Source organism: Parambassis ranga, chromosome 7 (genome assembly GCF_900634625.1).
Source record: "Parambassis ranga chromosome 7, fParRan2.1, whole genome shotgun sequence".
Lineage (NCBI taxonomy): Eukaryota > Metazoa > Chordata > Actinopteri > Ambassidae > Parambassis > Parambassis ranga.
Genome location: NC_041028.1, coordinates 15,353,488 through 15,369,370, shown reverse-complemented (window position 1 = coordinate 15,369,370; position 15,883 = coordinate 15,353,488). Strand labels below are relative to the sequence as shown.

Genomic DNA, 15,883 nt, shown 5'->3' with positions numbered 1-15,883 from the left:
CACTCCTTCAAGAAGAAGAATGAAAACTCCATGTTCCACTAGAGTGGCCACACAAGATGAGTTCTGCAGCACTTGTGCAGCTCTCTCTGGGAAAAGGAGTGTATTTACCACTCGGCTCCAAGTTCAATATTAGGAGAGCCAACACGGTGCACGTTCTCTAGCCAATTGTAACGTGTGCATGCACTCACACACATACACACACACACACACACACACACAAAGCTACCCAAGTGTCTGTTGTCTCTCTGAACCAGAAAGTGCTTCTGCTGGCTGTTTCTCTCTCTGTGTGTGTCTGAGGTCTTTCTTAACGGGCTGCTTTTTTTTTCTCACCTTGTGTTGTTATCAGGCACTCTGCTGGGCCAATTTAAACGCCGCTTCTCCTTTTAATTTCGATAATATCTGAGGCCATTATGTGCTCACCGGCTGCCTGCTTGACCGCCGGAAATGTAACCCTGCTGATCCCAAATCATCCATCTAGAACAAAAGGAAGATAATGAAGAAACTGTGCCGGAGCCGGGCTGAACCGTTCAGGGGGCAGGTTATGTGAATATTAAAGCAGAGCACTGAGGGAAGCTAAGTGCCCACGCCTCAACAACGTGCGGGTCGTTTTGTCCTGCCCTCAAGAGAGAACTTGCACTATTACCTCGAAACATAAATGTCCTGATGGCCAGATCATCGCTATGACTGAGGCGCCGAATGAGGTTTAAGGGCATTTTTCCACTGGTAGGCCACACTGAGATGGATTGTGGATGGCTATGGAAAAAATGTTATTCCATATTTGTTTGGCTGACTTAAATGTATGGCTAAAAAAAATCCAGGCTCCTCCATGTTTGTTTTCAATCTTTGGCTGAGATAGGCATGTCCAAATACAAAAAAAACAGATGTTATTACCAATTCAACCTCTTCCTGCTCCCTACTCTGCCGAGCGGCTTCTCCTCCACCTAACCAAACTTGAGTGCTTTTTCTGGTAAGTCTGTGTCAGGCACAAACAATCTCCTGCTGTGTGCCGCATGTGTGAAGGAGAAATAAAGCCTGAAGAAGCAGGCACCTATGTGGCAACAGCTTCTGAATGAATGGCTGCCCGTCCCTCTGCTCCTCATCCTCCACAGTGACACTATGTAGTTTTTCTCCCTTTAAAATAATGTTTACAAAATCATAACAGTGGCAATGGCCCCTCCTCCAGAGCAATACCAGTGTAGAGAGAGCTGAGTTAAAGGGTGGCAATGTGACCTTGTTGCTATGACATATTATGTCATATATTATATTATATTATATCATATGTCATATTATGCTTTTGAGGTTAACTGATGTGGTGCTGTGTTAGTGTAGATCCACTCCTCAGTCTATGTTACATATGTATATATATAATTCAGGCTTAAAATTACATTGCATACTCTACCTTACCTGTGGACACTGTTGTTTGCCGGTTCCTCTTTCTTTAGCGTGTAAAATACGCATATGCATACGCTGTTCATGGGGAAGGCACCCACCACAAGTGCAGAGCAATTTTCCCTTTAAACTCCATTGTGTATCTTTACAATAGCTCAAACATAAAAAAAATATAAAAATATATAACCAAGGCTATATGCCAGGCTACATTTATTATAATTCCACTTTCGGATAATGTGCTATTTCTTCTCTTTAAAGTTGCCTATTGCTTTAAGTAAGCTCCACACTGGGTGTCAGCATCCTACAAATGTCAGGGACCTGCTGGTTGATGCTACCTCCTGTTTGCAAAAAATAAAAAAAAATAAAAAGTCAGAGCCTCAGACTCATACTTAGTTCGAACAAAATGCTTCATATAATTCCAGTCCCTTTAAAAAAAGGGGGGATAATCTGTGAGGGGAGGGGGACTTCTTTTGTGGTTGTACTCCTGAGTGCCAGATAAGACTCCAGAGTTGATTTGAATTGGACACGACGGCTTCTCAGAACGGTAGCCAATTCACTTACCCCAATGAAAACTCGCCATTCAAATCGAATGAGTCAAACGAGGCTTCGCACAAAAGCACCAATCCAGCCGCCCACACTATTCTTAAAGTTAAAAGCTCCCATTCCCTCAGCTCTCTCTTCCTCTTTCTCTCTCCCGCTCTTCCCTTATTCCCATCTTCCCCTCTTGCTTCCTCCATCAGCCTTGACAACTCCATAATCTCAGTCAGAGTGACCTGTCCGGACCCTATGTACCGCTCTAATTTATTGGAGGCAGAGAGAGAATGAGAACCTGTCACTTGGCTTCCACTGACCTCCTAACACCCTCTCTCTCTCTCTCTCTCTCCTTCACACACAGACCCTGACAGATGCATGCGTATTATTGTGCACACCTACACACCTAAACCTCTACCTACTGTATACAAATCCCAGATGCAAATATACTCGAAAACAGCCATACACAACATGAATATTGATGAATGTTAAATCGCAGCATACAACTTGGCTGAACCTTTCATCCCACTAAAGAAAAAAAAAGGGACTTTCTTTGATTCTGTGGATGGCTGCCCTTCCACACACTGTCTATAGTCATGTGTGGGAGCTCTCAGTAAGAACTGCTGCTGCTGCTTCTGCTATAAAAGCAAATGTAAATAAAACTATCAGATGACAGCTAGTCAAGTGGTGTAGAACACACCTGAGTGCGGCTGTTAGACAAAATGCAAGAAAAGAAAGAAAACTAAAAGAAACTACCGGTAAATGTATTTTTGTGTTCTACTCAAAATAAATAATTAAAAAATATTGTTACAAAAAAAGCACTGATAATCTACAGGTTTTTTTTTTGGAAATGGGCCTGTGAGCTCTGGTCTGATGAACACATCCTCACAAATGAAGAGGTCATATCTCGACAATTACAATCCCTAGATACATGGTTGCATTTATGCTATAGGAGGCCATACTGAGGCATATGGCAACACATCGTCACCTGTTTGACAGTGATGGTGCTCTGTGGACTTTCATCAGAGTTTGTGTCCCTCCCTACAATATGCTTTAAAATGCTTTCATTTTACCCACAGTTAGAGTGAGGCATTAAAAATACTAGTAGCACTGAAAAACAGGCTTAGGTTTAACACACATACACACACACACAAACATAACATTTATTACATTTTACTTCAGAAAATTGTATTAATAATGGTACCATGGTAACCCACCCCCTGCAGCACAGGACATTGGTTGTTTCTAAGGACTTAATATATCAACCTCATGTTATGTTGTCCTGATGATGATGGGTTAGAGCGGATCTACCGGTTGAAATAATGTGAGGTGAAGCATACGTTTTTACATCTGTAACATGCAGATACAGCCGCAGATATACATTCCTGCTGTCACACATTGACAGGATGACAAACCATATGATCATTAATGGATAAGCTGATTTTCAGCATTACCTCTATATAATACTATTGCAACAGATGGCATTTCCTGAATCCCAGATTGCACATCTGCCCTATAAAAAGCGAGAGTCAGAGTGTTCTCTGACAGTAAGGATTGATGATCATGTTGACATAAAAATGACTTTCCTATTAGAATCAACTATGTCTGGCTGCAGGCGACGGAGGGATAAAAGGAAAGCATTCCTTACTGCAGGTGTGACAGGATAAAAGAGGAAGTCTGTTCTGTCGGTGAACATGTAGTTATTATCAGCAATACTATCATTACTATCATCATCATTATTATTATTAGTATTATTTTTACTTTACTTTTTTCCCCTGTGGCTCTGTGCTCTTGTTGCCACTGGTAATTATGGTGCTTCTGATGGCCTTAACCCTCCAGAAACCATCATTAAAGTGCTTTCTCTCTGGATTTTCTACTCTACTTGTCATCTTTTTTTCAAGTCACTTAATCCCTCACTCTCTTTGCCTAAATGTTTCATTCCTCTTTCAACACCAATTCCCTTCCCTTCTTCTCAAGATACTTTTCCTCCCCTCTCTTTCCTCATCTCCTCCTCTCCTCTCTCTGTCCTTTTTTGTATCCTTCTATTTCCTCTTTGCCAGTTGCGGGCAGTCACCAAGCTTGTTATTAGTGCCAGGTTCAAGCCTGCTCTGTAATCAGACCTCTGAAATTAGCAGAGGGCCCACACTGGCAGGGCGGCACAGTGCTGACAAAACACTATAGTTATTATTGAGGCTGCTGCAATGTTGCAGCTTTGGCAGGATTCTGCTCCTCAGAGCCTCTGATTGTGATGGGCTCTGCTAAGGAGAGCAATGAGAGCTACAGCACGAGCACAGGCACCCGAGAGGAGCTAAGGGATAAAGTGCACACTGGATGGCTACCAATGGGAGCAGTAAGTGGCACATGGTTTTTGTTTGCGAGGGTGCAGGTGGCCCTTAAGCGCTGGGAGCTTAGCCATGTTGGAGAGACAATAGATTGGACACAATGGGGATGTGCGCTATTATTGTTGGATAAAGACAAGGAGGACATTTACCCATTTACTTTACAATAATAAGCATTGTAGTGCCATGCTAATATTCTGTCCCGATGTTTAGGACTCAAACGCAAACACACATCCTGTTTTATGCCGTTAGTCCACCAGCTTTTACTCTCCAAGAGGTTAAACTGAGTGTGTGTCTCAAGCCAGACTGCATCAAAAATAGCATCTGACTTACTTTTTACTTTATTGATCGCCAAGAGGAAATCCAGGTACTACTATTACTTTTACTAGAGCTGTGTGGTGGTTAGGGTTCAGTTGATGGTACTTACAGCAGGGTCCCTTGCGCAGCACCTTGATGCGTCGCTGTGCATTGCACTGGGCTTTCTCCAGCTCGCACTCATTTGTATAGGTGGACGAGTCCGAACCGCAAACAGGCGCCACCAAGGACGGACATTCCCCTCTTTTGCAGACACAGTGGGCGTTTGCTGGGTCAGCCGAGTCACGCTCACATACAGCTCCAAAGCCGCAAAGCATCCCTCTACAGCCTAAAGGGGAAAAAGAACAACACAGAGATGGAGACGTTAGGGAGAACATTTGATTGCGATGTAGCTCAGTTATCAAAGGATTCTGACGTGAACTGATTATGAATACACAAATTCAAACCAGGATGTTTTCTCTTAGAGTTAATGCATCAAATGGTTTAAACACCAGACAGGCAGCTTCCACTCAACGTGTCAGCCATCAGGGTCTTTGTGTAGCACTCTACACAGTTCAGGAACACAAAAAGCATCAGGGATTAAATGTGATCCTGCTTTAAAGCAAACAGATGCTCTCAATTCATTCAGGGAGAATCTATCCAGCCATGCAGAGCGAGCAGAGTGCGTTGTTGGCCATGCTGAGCATTTTGCAGATTTCGAAGAAGAATTTTCTAAAAGTCAGCAGTAACATTAAAATCAATGTACAAGCTGCTGTCTGCTACGTGAGCCCATGTGGACAGTTCATTTTCATCCTCTGAAGAGCCTGCACTCTTTGAAACACCATCGATCCACCATGAAGGAAAACATGCAGGGACGGCAACACGGAGACAAATCCGAGGTCAGCCAAACACTTCAAGGCTTCACAAGTCCACAACAAGTCCACACAACAACAACTCTTAAGGCTTTGATCCAAAACCTCCCACTGACTCCTCAGCTTTGATCAAGTGTGAATCAGCAAACTGTAAACTTTGTCGGAGGCTGCTGAAAGCAAACAGGGAGTATGTGCGTACATATGTGGTTGTATTGTGTGTACGTAACATCAACTTAGAGAGTAATTGACCCGTACTGTGGCAGCTACAGCTGCTGTGGCTGTGCGCCCAGAGAGCTGTTGGACAGCCAGCTGGCGTGACGTCCCTGCCTCGGCACTAGCGGCGGGGGGGAGGGGTATGGCTCTCACAGGTAGCCAACCTGATTGGAAATCAATGGCCGGAAGCGCATAAAAAACTACTCCGAAAAAAGTCTCCTTGGTTGGAGAGGCGAGCAGCCAGTGTCACTGGTAAGGATATATATGTCACACACTCACACACACGTGCACCCACACATAACTATTTCTTATCGCTGGCTTCCAGGCTAACACTAAACGAAAAGCAGCATGTCCGCTTGGACTCACTGGCAGGTGGATTTTGCAGTACTGGATAGACAGACAGACAGTCTGATACACACCCACACACATACACACACACACTCTTTGTGTGCAGCAGAGACAACTGGTCCAGCGCCTGCCCAAGGCATCTTATTCTGCCTCTCCCCTCACATGAAAACACACCATGTGAGAGTGTGTATGTGTGTGTGTGTGCAGAGTGACAGGCAAGGAGGCTGTTTTTGACTTGCCCACTGTTCCCTGTGGGGGAGCGCCTGACAGCTACCTGAGCTCACTCTCTCTTGTACCAGGGGAAAAAGAAGCGAGTGTGTGTGTGTATTTGTGCACAAAGCTATCCGTGAATGCATCTGTATTCTTGACAACATGCGTGTGTGTCTGAGGGGTGTAGGCATTAGGTGTCTCAGACACACAGATATGAGGATGTGGCCAGGTGCTAGCATGAAGGCCTTGTCATGACTGGCCCGCTGCTCTGCCATCACTTCACACCATGCACTCTGGGTGTGTGTGTGTTTCCGTGCATGTGCATGTAAGTGAGTGTCAGTGTCAGCTGGAAGCCATGCGAGCAGAGCGACAAGAGGTGAAATTCAATCGAACCGTGTCAGATGTGTACAAGAGAGAGGGAGAGTGTTTGATAGTATGACAGGATAAGAAAACACAGGAGACTGAGGTTTTGGGTCAACAAAAAGATCTCAGCTATGTTTTATATATATTTATATAAATGATTTGCAATAAAAATACAAATTAGTTGTACTCTTTGTCCAGAAAGAGAGAAAAAAAGTTGTGTAACCAGACCCCTACTGTGACATTTCCCTATAGGAAAATCCCACACTAGCCTCAAGCTTAGCTGATTGACAAAAGACTGACACTGGAGCTGAGGGCTCTGTCAAAAAAGAGGGTATCAAGTGGAGGGTCTGGACTCAGCATACAAACCGCATGCGTTATGTGTTTGGAGTTTTTTCCTCTTGCCATCTGAGACCAGATACATTTGACACTTTCAATTTCTTTAGAACAGAAGCAAACCCTTGGCAGTTAATATGAACAGTGTTATTTACTATGTCTGAAAACAAAAGTACACAACCAACACTTTCAGCTCCAGCACCGCTGGACCCTCTGTGACTGACGGGCGATCTGTGGGATTGAATTCACAATAATAAAAACTGTGTAGATCCAGTAAACATGTCCTGGAGACACATGAGCATTACTTTACAGAGACTACAAATGTGATTTTTTTCACACTGGTAACACACACACAGACACACAACTAAGGTGTTGGTTTTCCTGCTAATGTATTATTTGGACAAGTAGTAACACATGCAGTCATTAAGTTCAACTAGGAGCTTTATGACACGCACACATATTTCTATGAGATCAAATATTCTATGGTTGGATGCAGCATACATTGAATATTTTAGATTAGCATTGATTTAAATTATTTCCCTTCTTTTACTTTGAAATGGCAGTCTGAGATACATACTTTGAGGTATCTGTTACCTTAACAATGCATAGCTCCACATAACAAAGCATTTAATGTTATAGGTATCAAAACTCCAGAGAGACGATTCCAATAACAGTGCTTATAATGAGAACAACTACGCTGCTCCACTGGGACTAATAGGCATGACCTTTTGGACTTTGTTTTCTTTCACTTGAATGCTGAAAACACTCTGCATTTTCAGTGCATAATACATGCATGGTGGCAACAAAGCTTTTCTCTGATGGTAAAACTTCCAGCTGTGCTGATCTGAATATAATATTCTTTTTTTCATTATGGAGTGTTTTACTGTAGAGATCTACAAAATGTCAAAAAGAATACAAAGGTGTATATATCTGGTGTTAAAACTTAATCTAAAAGCAAAATATATGATGCATTATAACTATATTGCAGCTGTTTCCAGCTGTCAGACTTGACGTGTTTCAAAAGCTGCAATCTTAAGTGCCTGTTAATGTGTGTGCACTTTATGCTAGCTTATGGCACCTTCAGTGCAGTAAAGTAAGCTTTGCAGTTCCTTGTGCAAACATCTTTTTGAGTGCAATGAGTGTGTATATGTTATGTGTGCATGCTCATCGGTCCATGTAAGTGTGTAAGGTAATCTCGCCACCTCCCTCCAGCCCAGCAGCATTAAAAGCTCCACTTCCACGCTGCTTTATTTTTTTCTTCGCCCTCTTTTGGAGGCAGAGGAGAAAAAAATCCCATTGGGAAGAAAAGACAGCATGTCCAGGGTGCGCTTGTCATAGAGTCCAGGTAGCACGTCATCCCATGTTTGGACGACTCATCCATTAAATATGACATGGTGTCAGAGCCGCAAGGATGCTCTTAAAGCATCAGCAGGTTATGAAAGGAAAGGGATAGAGCTGTTGTGATTAAAGGCATGGTGTAAAAAAAAAAAAGTCATGGTTCATAAAGTGGCAAAGTCGACTCTAGTGGCAATGCTCCAGGCGGATCAATTGACAGTTCTGAAGCTTTAGAATTTCTTTTGCAGCTTTGTTTTGTGTGCTCCACAACAAAGCATTGCATCTGTAATCAATTCTCAATCCAGACATGGAGGATTAAAATATATTCTATATTATCATATTATACTATGTGTGCAGAATTTTGTTTGAGTTGAGCTTTTTTTTTTAAATCACAGATCCTGAGAGGCACATATTCAATAAATACTCTCCTAAAGCAGAAAGTTTCTATTACTCTGAGATGGTTTCTCTTCAGTGAGGAAAACGTCCCCACAGCCTGTGTTTGTGTTGAAATGCTCTATCAGTTTCATTGTTTTGCTGCCTTGTTGCATTTACCTCAAACACAGTGAAAAGGGGAGAAACGGACTGTCGTGGCAAGCATGAACATGTTCAGACCCAATAAGGCTTGACAGAATCGCCCTGACAAACTCAAAATGGCTACTTTAGGGGAAAGAGCGGCATTCTCTGCAAGGGGGTGGGGGGGGGGTGAAGATACCTGCCACGTTTTTTTTTAAATGATTTTACAGCAGTCCACTGTGCTTCAGCTGGAGAGGAAAGGCGAGGGGAGCAGAGAGAAGAGAAAAGGGAAGGTGTGCATGAATAATTAACAGCCCCTGAACTTTACATGGGTGACAAGAATAGCGGGCCGAATTACTGGGACCACTGGGGCGGCGATGCACAAATGGCAAACGTGTTGAGTTAACGCGTTCAGGTGAAGCCAGTTGTGCTATGATCAGATTAAATCTGCACACAGAGGCTTCCACATTGACTAATGACCTATTGAATCAGGAACAGAAAGTTGATGGAGGCAGATACAGCTCGGTGGCATCGCGGCGACATCACATTAATGTAGAATGAGTCCAAATTCATTACGCTCTAGCACTCCTAGGGGACATCTTCCACTTACTCTCTAATAAAGGGCGCCTTTCTTTTCAGCTGACGCTAAGTAATACAGATGTGCTGCACGGCTGGGCAGCTTTTAACAGTCCTTACCTCTCTCTCTCTCTTTCTCTCTTTAGCCTCTCTATCAGTGAAGCTGCACCAGAAGACCTTCGCGGTGAGGGGACAGGTTGCTATGGCAACAGCCAGTGATGCAATCGGCGCAGAGCAGCTTCTCTCATCAGGTTGGCAGTGGAAACTTTCCGTCACGCACACAGGTGGTTTATGTATACATATACGCAGCAATCCAACGGGCCCACTTAAAATTACTCATTAGTTTTCACTGCAGCGATTACACATCACTGCTTCAGGGTGAAAATCTCATTTCTCAAGTCTCTTACTACGGCCATGTGAAGCATAAGTCTGGAGAACAGTGATATATTGGTGCATTATTGATTAACAATGTGTTCCTCCCCTGACAATATGATTATTTACAGCAAAAAAGTCCAGCAGTGATACATCGGGGCAATGCAGAAAACATTAACACAACGGCCAGCCAGCAGCTACACCTGGTCAAATATCAATAGGAGGAGAATCAACCCTACAAGCCTTCTATTGATCTCTAGTTAGTAGTCCTCGGGGGAGCAATGCAGTCAATCATTGATCTTGCTGCAATCATACAACACCAGGCACAAAAATAAAGAAAAACACAACACCTACCCAGGCCAATATGAGAAAGCACTGCTGTGAACAAGTTAAATAAAAAAGGTGAAAGAGGGAAAAATGGGGGCTCTTTCAGAAGAAAACTACTTTCCTTTTGTCGTGCTTTCTCGGCTACACTGCTCTTATCAGGGTAACAGCTGAATGAACAACCGAACAGACAAAACTATAAGGAACAATCTGTTTACTGTATTTTCTCTGTGTTTTTAACTCTGCTTGAAGACAGAGTGTGCGAGGGCTGGTACAGTTCAGTATTTTCTTCACCTCTTACCCATCAATTTTCCTCTCCTCCTGCTTCCAGAATGCAACACACACGCATTTTTTTTACAACTAAGCGCATGGGCCCTGACCTGGCTAACATACAGGATAAACTTATCACTAAAACTCTGCCGGCCAAAACCAGCAGCCGCTTCCAAAGGAAAAAAAAAATAAAACAACAAAAAATAGAGGAAGCTAGAGTGAGACAACATGTGGAGTTGAAGAGAGGTATACGGAGGAGGGGAAAAAGATTTTATTAGAAGAAGAAACACAGGCGAGGGAGAAAAATATGAGAGTCAGATGGAAAATAACTACAATAACATGAACCTCTTTCAATCTGGTAAGTCAAAGAAACAGATGCTGCAAACAATCCAAAGGCTGAGGCATGATTAATGCACTAACTGAAATCAATGGGTCAGATATCGAGTGTACGGCAGCTTCGCTTGTTAAAAGAGATCTGCATGTTTAAAACACATCAGACGGCCTTATATTCCCTGCTGGCTTTGTTGCACAGTCATCTCAATGACTGCTGTTGTTACAGCTCTGAGATTTTGTCAGCGCTATTTCTAGTCTCCCTTGGCTATGGTTACTTTTTTTAATTTTTAATGATGTCCCAATGGCATAAAGTGTAAACACACCACACACACACACAAGCCTGTCTTTTGTTTGTGTGTGTGTGTGTGTGTGTGTGTGTGTGTGTGTGTGTGTGTGTGTGTGTAGGGAAAGTTCAGCTTCATTGTTAGCATGACAGCAGCTTTACACCTGCAGACAGAAACAGGGGTAAAATACTGTTGTTGTGCATCACAAATTATATATATGTATGTGTGTGTGTGTGTGTGTGAGCCTTACTGATGTTGAACTAGCTTTGGTGTGTACAGTATGTGTACTTTTCTCTGCATACCAATGAGCATTGTGCATTTGAGATGTTCAAGTTTTTCTTTTGTTTTGTTTTTGTTGTTGTTGTTGCAAAAGCCTTCTCTAGTCATATGACACCAATCTCAAGCCTTTACTGAATATACAGACAACTTTAAAAAAGTTAAACTATCCCTTTAATCCATACCTAACTCCAACGCATACCATAGACTACTATAATTTCAAGAAATTGTCCTCCTGACAGACATCACCATTGTTGGTTTCTTAAAGACTGCTCAGAAATTGACTGAATTGACTGCAGATTAAGGTTATTTGGGTTATAATTTGGTTATAATCCATACTACATGGGCTTCCTTCCATCCATCTCCCACCCTCCATTATCTTTGCATGCACTGGCACCCACCTCTACAAGTTTTTGTTTCAATTTTTGGCAATCAAACCATAGAACAAATGCATTTCACACCTACTTGGGTGTGAGAAGTTATTTCAAACCCTGGAGCTGTTCTCTGTTTTTGTTCACTTTGTTTGGCCATATGAGAACCCGGTGATTGCCAAAGCAATTAGACTGAGACCTTGTTGAGAGAGCTTTCAAAATATGTTTCGAAAACAACCCCAGAGCTGTGTGCGGTGTGTGGAAGCGCAATCAGCCAGCGATCAAGCCCTAATACAGAGGGTGTTCATTATGGGTTGTGCACACACACTGTGATTTATTGGCAATCTGTAGAAAACTGTGCTTGCCCACAACAAGTATGGGATCAATAAAGGCATCAATAAGAGTTAATGATTAGATGTAGGTCACTTAAAAATCTGCAGAGCAATAAACCAACAGTTGACCATGTTTATTGTCATGCAGACCACAATGTGGGCATTGCAATATCATGGCATTCATCACTATAAACATACCCAAATGGCCAATGGCCAAATCTTTTAAAAATAATCAGCGCTTCCTCTTTTTTTATCTACGCTATCTTTTAGGTCTCAGATTCAGAATATAGCAGGTGCTGCATCTTCATAAATCAGGCCTGGAATGTGACAGCGCTTGACAGCTTCGAACATCTGCCTAATCACGCTTGTTATGGGAGAAAAATACATGAAGGGTATATGAGGAAAAACACTTGGTTATTTGTCTTGATCAGGCAGCGACAAGAGCAGGGAAAGGAAACAGGGACGAAAGCAGACAGACTGATGTGATGAGAATTAAACAGTGAAGGATTTTGATGACAAGATGGCTGATAGTTAAGATCTGTGGACAGAAAAAAATGACAATATCAGTCTTTGGAACTGCAAAATAGAAGAAAAAGTGATTAGCCAGATGAGCTCCAGTAGCTTCTTGGTTTATTGGTGGAGATACAAAGGGAAGAAAACTACCACAACTGCTGCCCTTTAGGCTGAGATTTAACTCCCTTATGGACCATGTGTTGTTTGAAGACTTGAAAATATATTGGTGGGTTCTTTCTGATTATAAAAATGTATGTCACACAGATCCAGGCAGACGCTCATACATTAGCGGATGTGGAATTCCAGCCTACAGCAGCCCAGCCCCTACTAGCATTTAGAGTGCTTTGTTCAACCCAGACAGGAAACACAACCGTGAACCCCATCAGCTGCAATGCTGTGCTCTTCTTAATCAGTCCCATGAGGAAAAACGGAAAACAAGCTGCACTACTGGTTGAAACAAACTTTGTAGCTTCATAGCGTTCCTGTCTTCCCTTCTCCAAGCTTCCCCACACCCTCCTTTATCAATAATGGAGGCATTGGTGACAGAGCCCTATTCTGTCACCTCGCATCTCCTCCACAAACTCAGCAGCGGGGCAGGCAGAGATGCTTCCCGAGAACAGATTACAGCTAGTCTGCAATATACATGAAGAAAACCAGCCTGGCTGCCAGTGCACTCCTGAATTCAATTATTCAGCTAAGCCAGTATTATGAGGAGCCCTCTTTTGTTCACGTCTCTGAGCTTGCCGTCTGAGCTCACCATCACCTCCCAGAGACCTGTGATTTGGTTTTCATACCTATCACACTCTCTTATACACACTTCCCTGGTTTCACTGTAAAAAAAAAAAAAAAAAAAAAAAAAAAAAAAAAAAAAAAAAAAACATAAAACCAAACCCTACTTCTTCATATCTTGAAACATTCTTAGCAAAACTATCATTTAATATGATGTTTGTTTGACTGGCATGTTATCTGAGGCAGAGTTGAAGTGCTTTGATTTGATGCAACGAAATCTTTCACCACCAGCTCAAATTTTGATGTCGACCATGGAAACGTGAAAAATGTTATGCTGACGAAAGAGAAAAAAAAAAAACAAACAAAAGGGGCAGACATATCTTTCAACATAGATAGTCAGCCAGACATTCTATTGTCCAACATAAAATAGCTGGTACTGTTGCTCCAGGGTATGATAACCATTATAATGACAGCTGCCAGCAGCAAAAGCCACAGTCTGCAGGACGTCTTTCAACAAACAGCAGGAGGTAGCCTTCTTCTATGGCCAAGCACAGAGCTTCTTCACATTAAAATTGGGTGATGGTGGCATCCACAACCAGGTCAGTAGGGACAATCATGGCAGGCACCTGCTGCTGAAGACTTTAGAACAGACCTTTTGGTGCCCTTCAGGTCAGGGCTTATGTCTTCAAGGTGGGGGCGAGTCCCTCTATTGTCTGGTAGACCAGGTGTTTGGTTTCTGTGACCAGGCCTCTTGGCTGCACTTTTTTAAACACTAGGGCAACACTCATTACCAACAGCAGGGTGACAAACAGCCTCACCTACAGAGGCAGTCGGAGCAGAAGATGCTTTTTATTGGCAGGTGGTCTGTAGTGACCATATAGACTTGAGCCTGCTGCAGGATGCTTGTTTAAGTTGTACCTTCAGATACAGGACTTACTTCTTAGCTGTGCATAACAAATGCAGGTTTTCTCTCTTAAAAAAAGTGTGTTGTGTGTTTCAGTTTAGTTGAGTATGTGCTGCCGGAGTTACTGTGACATCATAGATCACACAGCAGTATTTTTATGCTCGCTGTTTGGGAGTCGGCATTGTGTGGGAGTTTCAGTGACAATTCATATTCTTATGGCAAATGTCCTCAGAGAATGGATGCAAAGACACGCACACTATGACGCACACAAATACACAGAGCTATCCTCTCACCTATTCCACGCCTTCCCTCTTCTTCACACTCTCTTTCGCTCCCATCTCTCGTCACCATCATCCAATGTTTCATCAGCGTTGCCTTTGCTCTCATTTCATACATTACAAGTCTGTGTATGAGGGGGAGTCGAAGTAAAACTTGCGTCTCTGTGGCTGTTAACCACAGCATGGGGTTTTTAGACACGCATTTTCCCCGCTTCACTTGCAACCACACACCAGTTTTCTGGAGTCTACAGAACAGCAATGACGACTCTGCTAAGAGACAGCTGATGTCACCTCAAAGCTAAAGGCCTGATTAGGAGAGATAACCCAGGCCATTAGCCTAAAATTAGATTAGGGTTAGCAGGTTTTTAATGATTTAAAAGATCAGGTTGGGGAAAAAAAAAAAAAGTTTCACCCAGGATGTGCCTTGGATAAGAGGAAAAACACATCTGTTTTGCACACCTCTCACATTGTAGAATGCTGTGCTTGTCTTCACGCTGTGTAATTATGCGAGACAACCTAAGGCAAACCAGTGGGCTCTGCTTTCTCACAGCAAACACTTCAAACAGGTCTGACTGAGTTGTAGAGGTGTGATTTATTTGTTATTTCTAGGTAAAAAAAATCCAGACATCAGCTTTATGTGGGCGTTCAGCCACCGCTACTACATGTATAGCTTTTTACACCCACCATCCTGACATGGCATCTACAGGTGAAAAAAATGTACACTAGCTCAGTTTACCTCTCAATGTTTTAATCGATACATCAGTATTTTAATCTTACATTAGGAAATTACACTTCAGCTACAAATCAATACCAGACTATGAGGTGGATCCAAGTATTTATGCTTATATTGGAGAAAGTTCCGTCCAGGGCCAGTGCTCAATGCAAGCGCATCCTTCATGTAATGAAGTGGAAAGTAAAGGTGCATCTGAAAAAGACAACAAACCTCTTTTTGTGTGTTTTTTGTGTAAAACATTCCATGCACTGTGTGGGTAAAAAAAGTGTCTGTACTACTGCCACGCTGCGACTATGATTGTTGTTTATGCCGTCACTCCCAGCATGCATCTCTGTGGCAGACTGAAGGCAGTTAAAAGAGACTGTCTTACATTTTGAGGTACGTAAGCGTCTCTGCAACACAAAAGCTCGCAGAGCAAATTATATGCAAACATTACGTGTTAAAAGCTACACACAGAGTGTGATTGATAAATGCGTGACCTATGGTAGAAAAAGAACAGGACTTTAAAATGAACAAGAAAAAGTGACAACTCAGGAATCAGCATGCTTTACGACTGCTAGACTGTGTTTTGTAGAGGGCTGGAGTGAAAAATAAAACTAGTCCTTCTTCTCCATCTATTTTCAGGAATAAGCTTAAAGTGACCACACTGCATGTCCTTCAGAAATTGAAAGCAACAAAAGAGCAACAAGAGCAGATGACATTTTTTTTCTTCATCCAAGTGTGATTGGAAATGCTACATGAAAAATCACATTCAAGGCTGCTTTCATATGCTGCACGCATGCCTGATTACTGCCTGATTCCTTGAATTACCCTAACACCTGCCCTGGTAATAAGTAGAAAATTATGTT

The 15,883-nt window shown here is 42.6% G+C and overlaps 1 protein-coding gene across 6 annotated transcripts in view; it reads right to left on the bottom strand.

Moving 5' to 3' along the window:
- Positions 1–15,883, bottom strand: part of agrn (agrin) — a 222,819-nt gene that overhangs the window by 95,645 nt on the left and 111,291 nt on the right. For all 6 annotated transcript variants that reach the window (XM_028411002.1, XM_028411004.1, XM_028411003.1 and 3 more), the window contains one exon: positions 4,687–4,902. In XM_028411002.1, the coding sequence (XP_028266803.1) occupies positions 4,687–4,902 (216 nt within the window). The remainder of the gene's footprint in view (positions 1–4,686; positions 4,903–15,883) is intronic.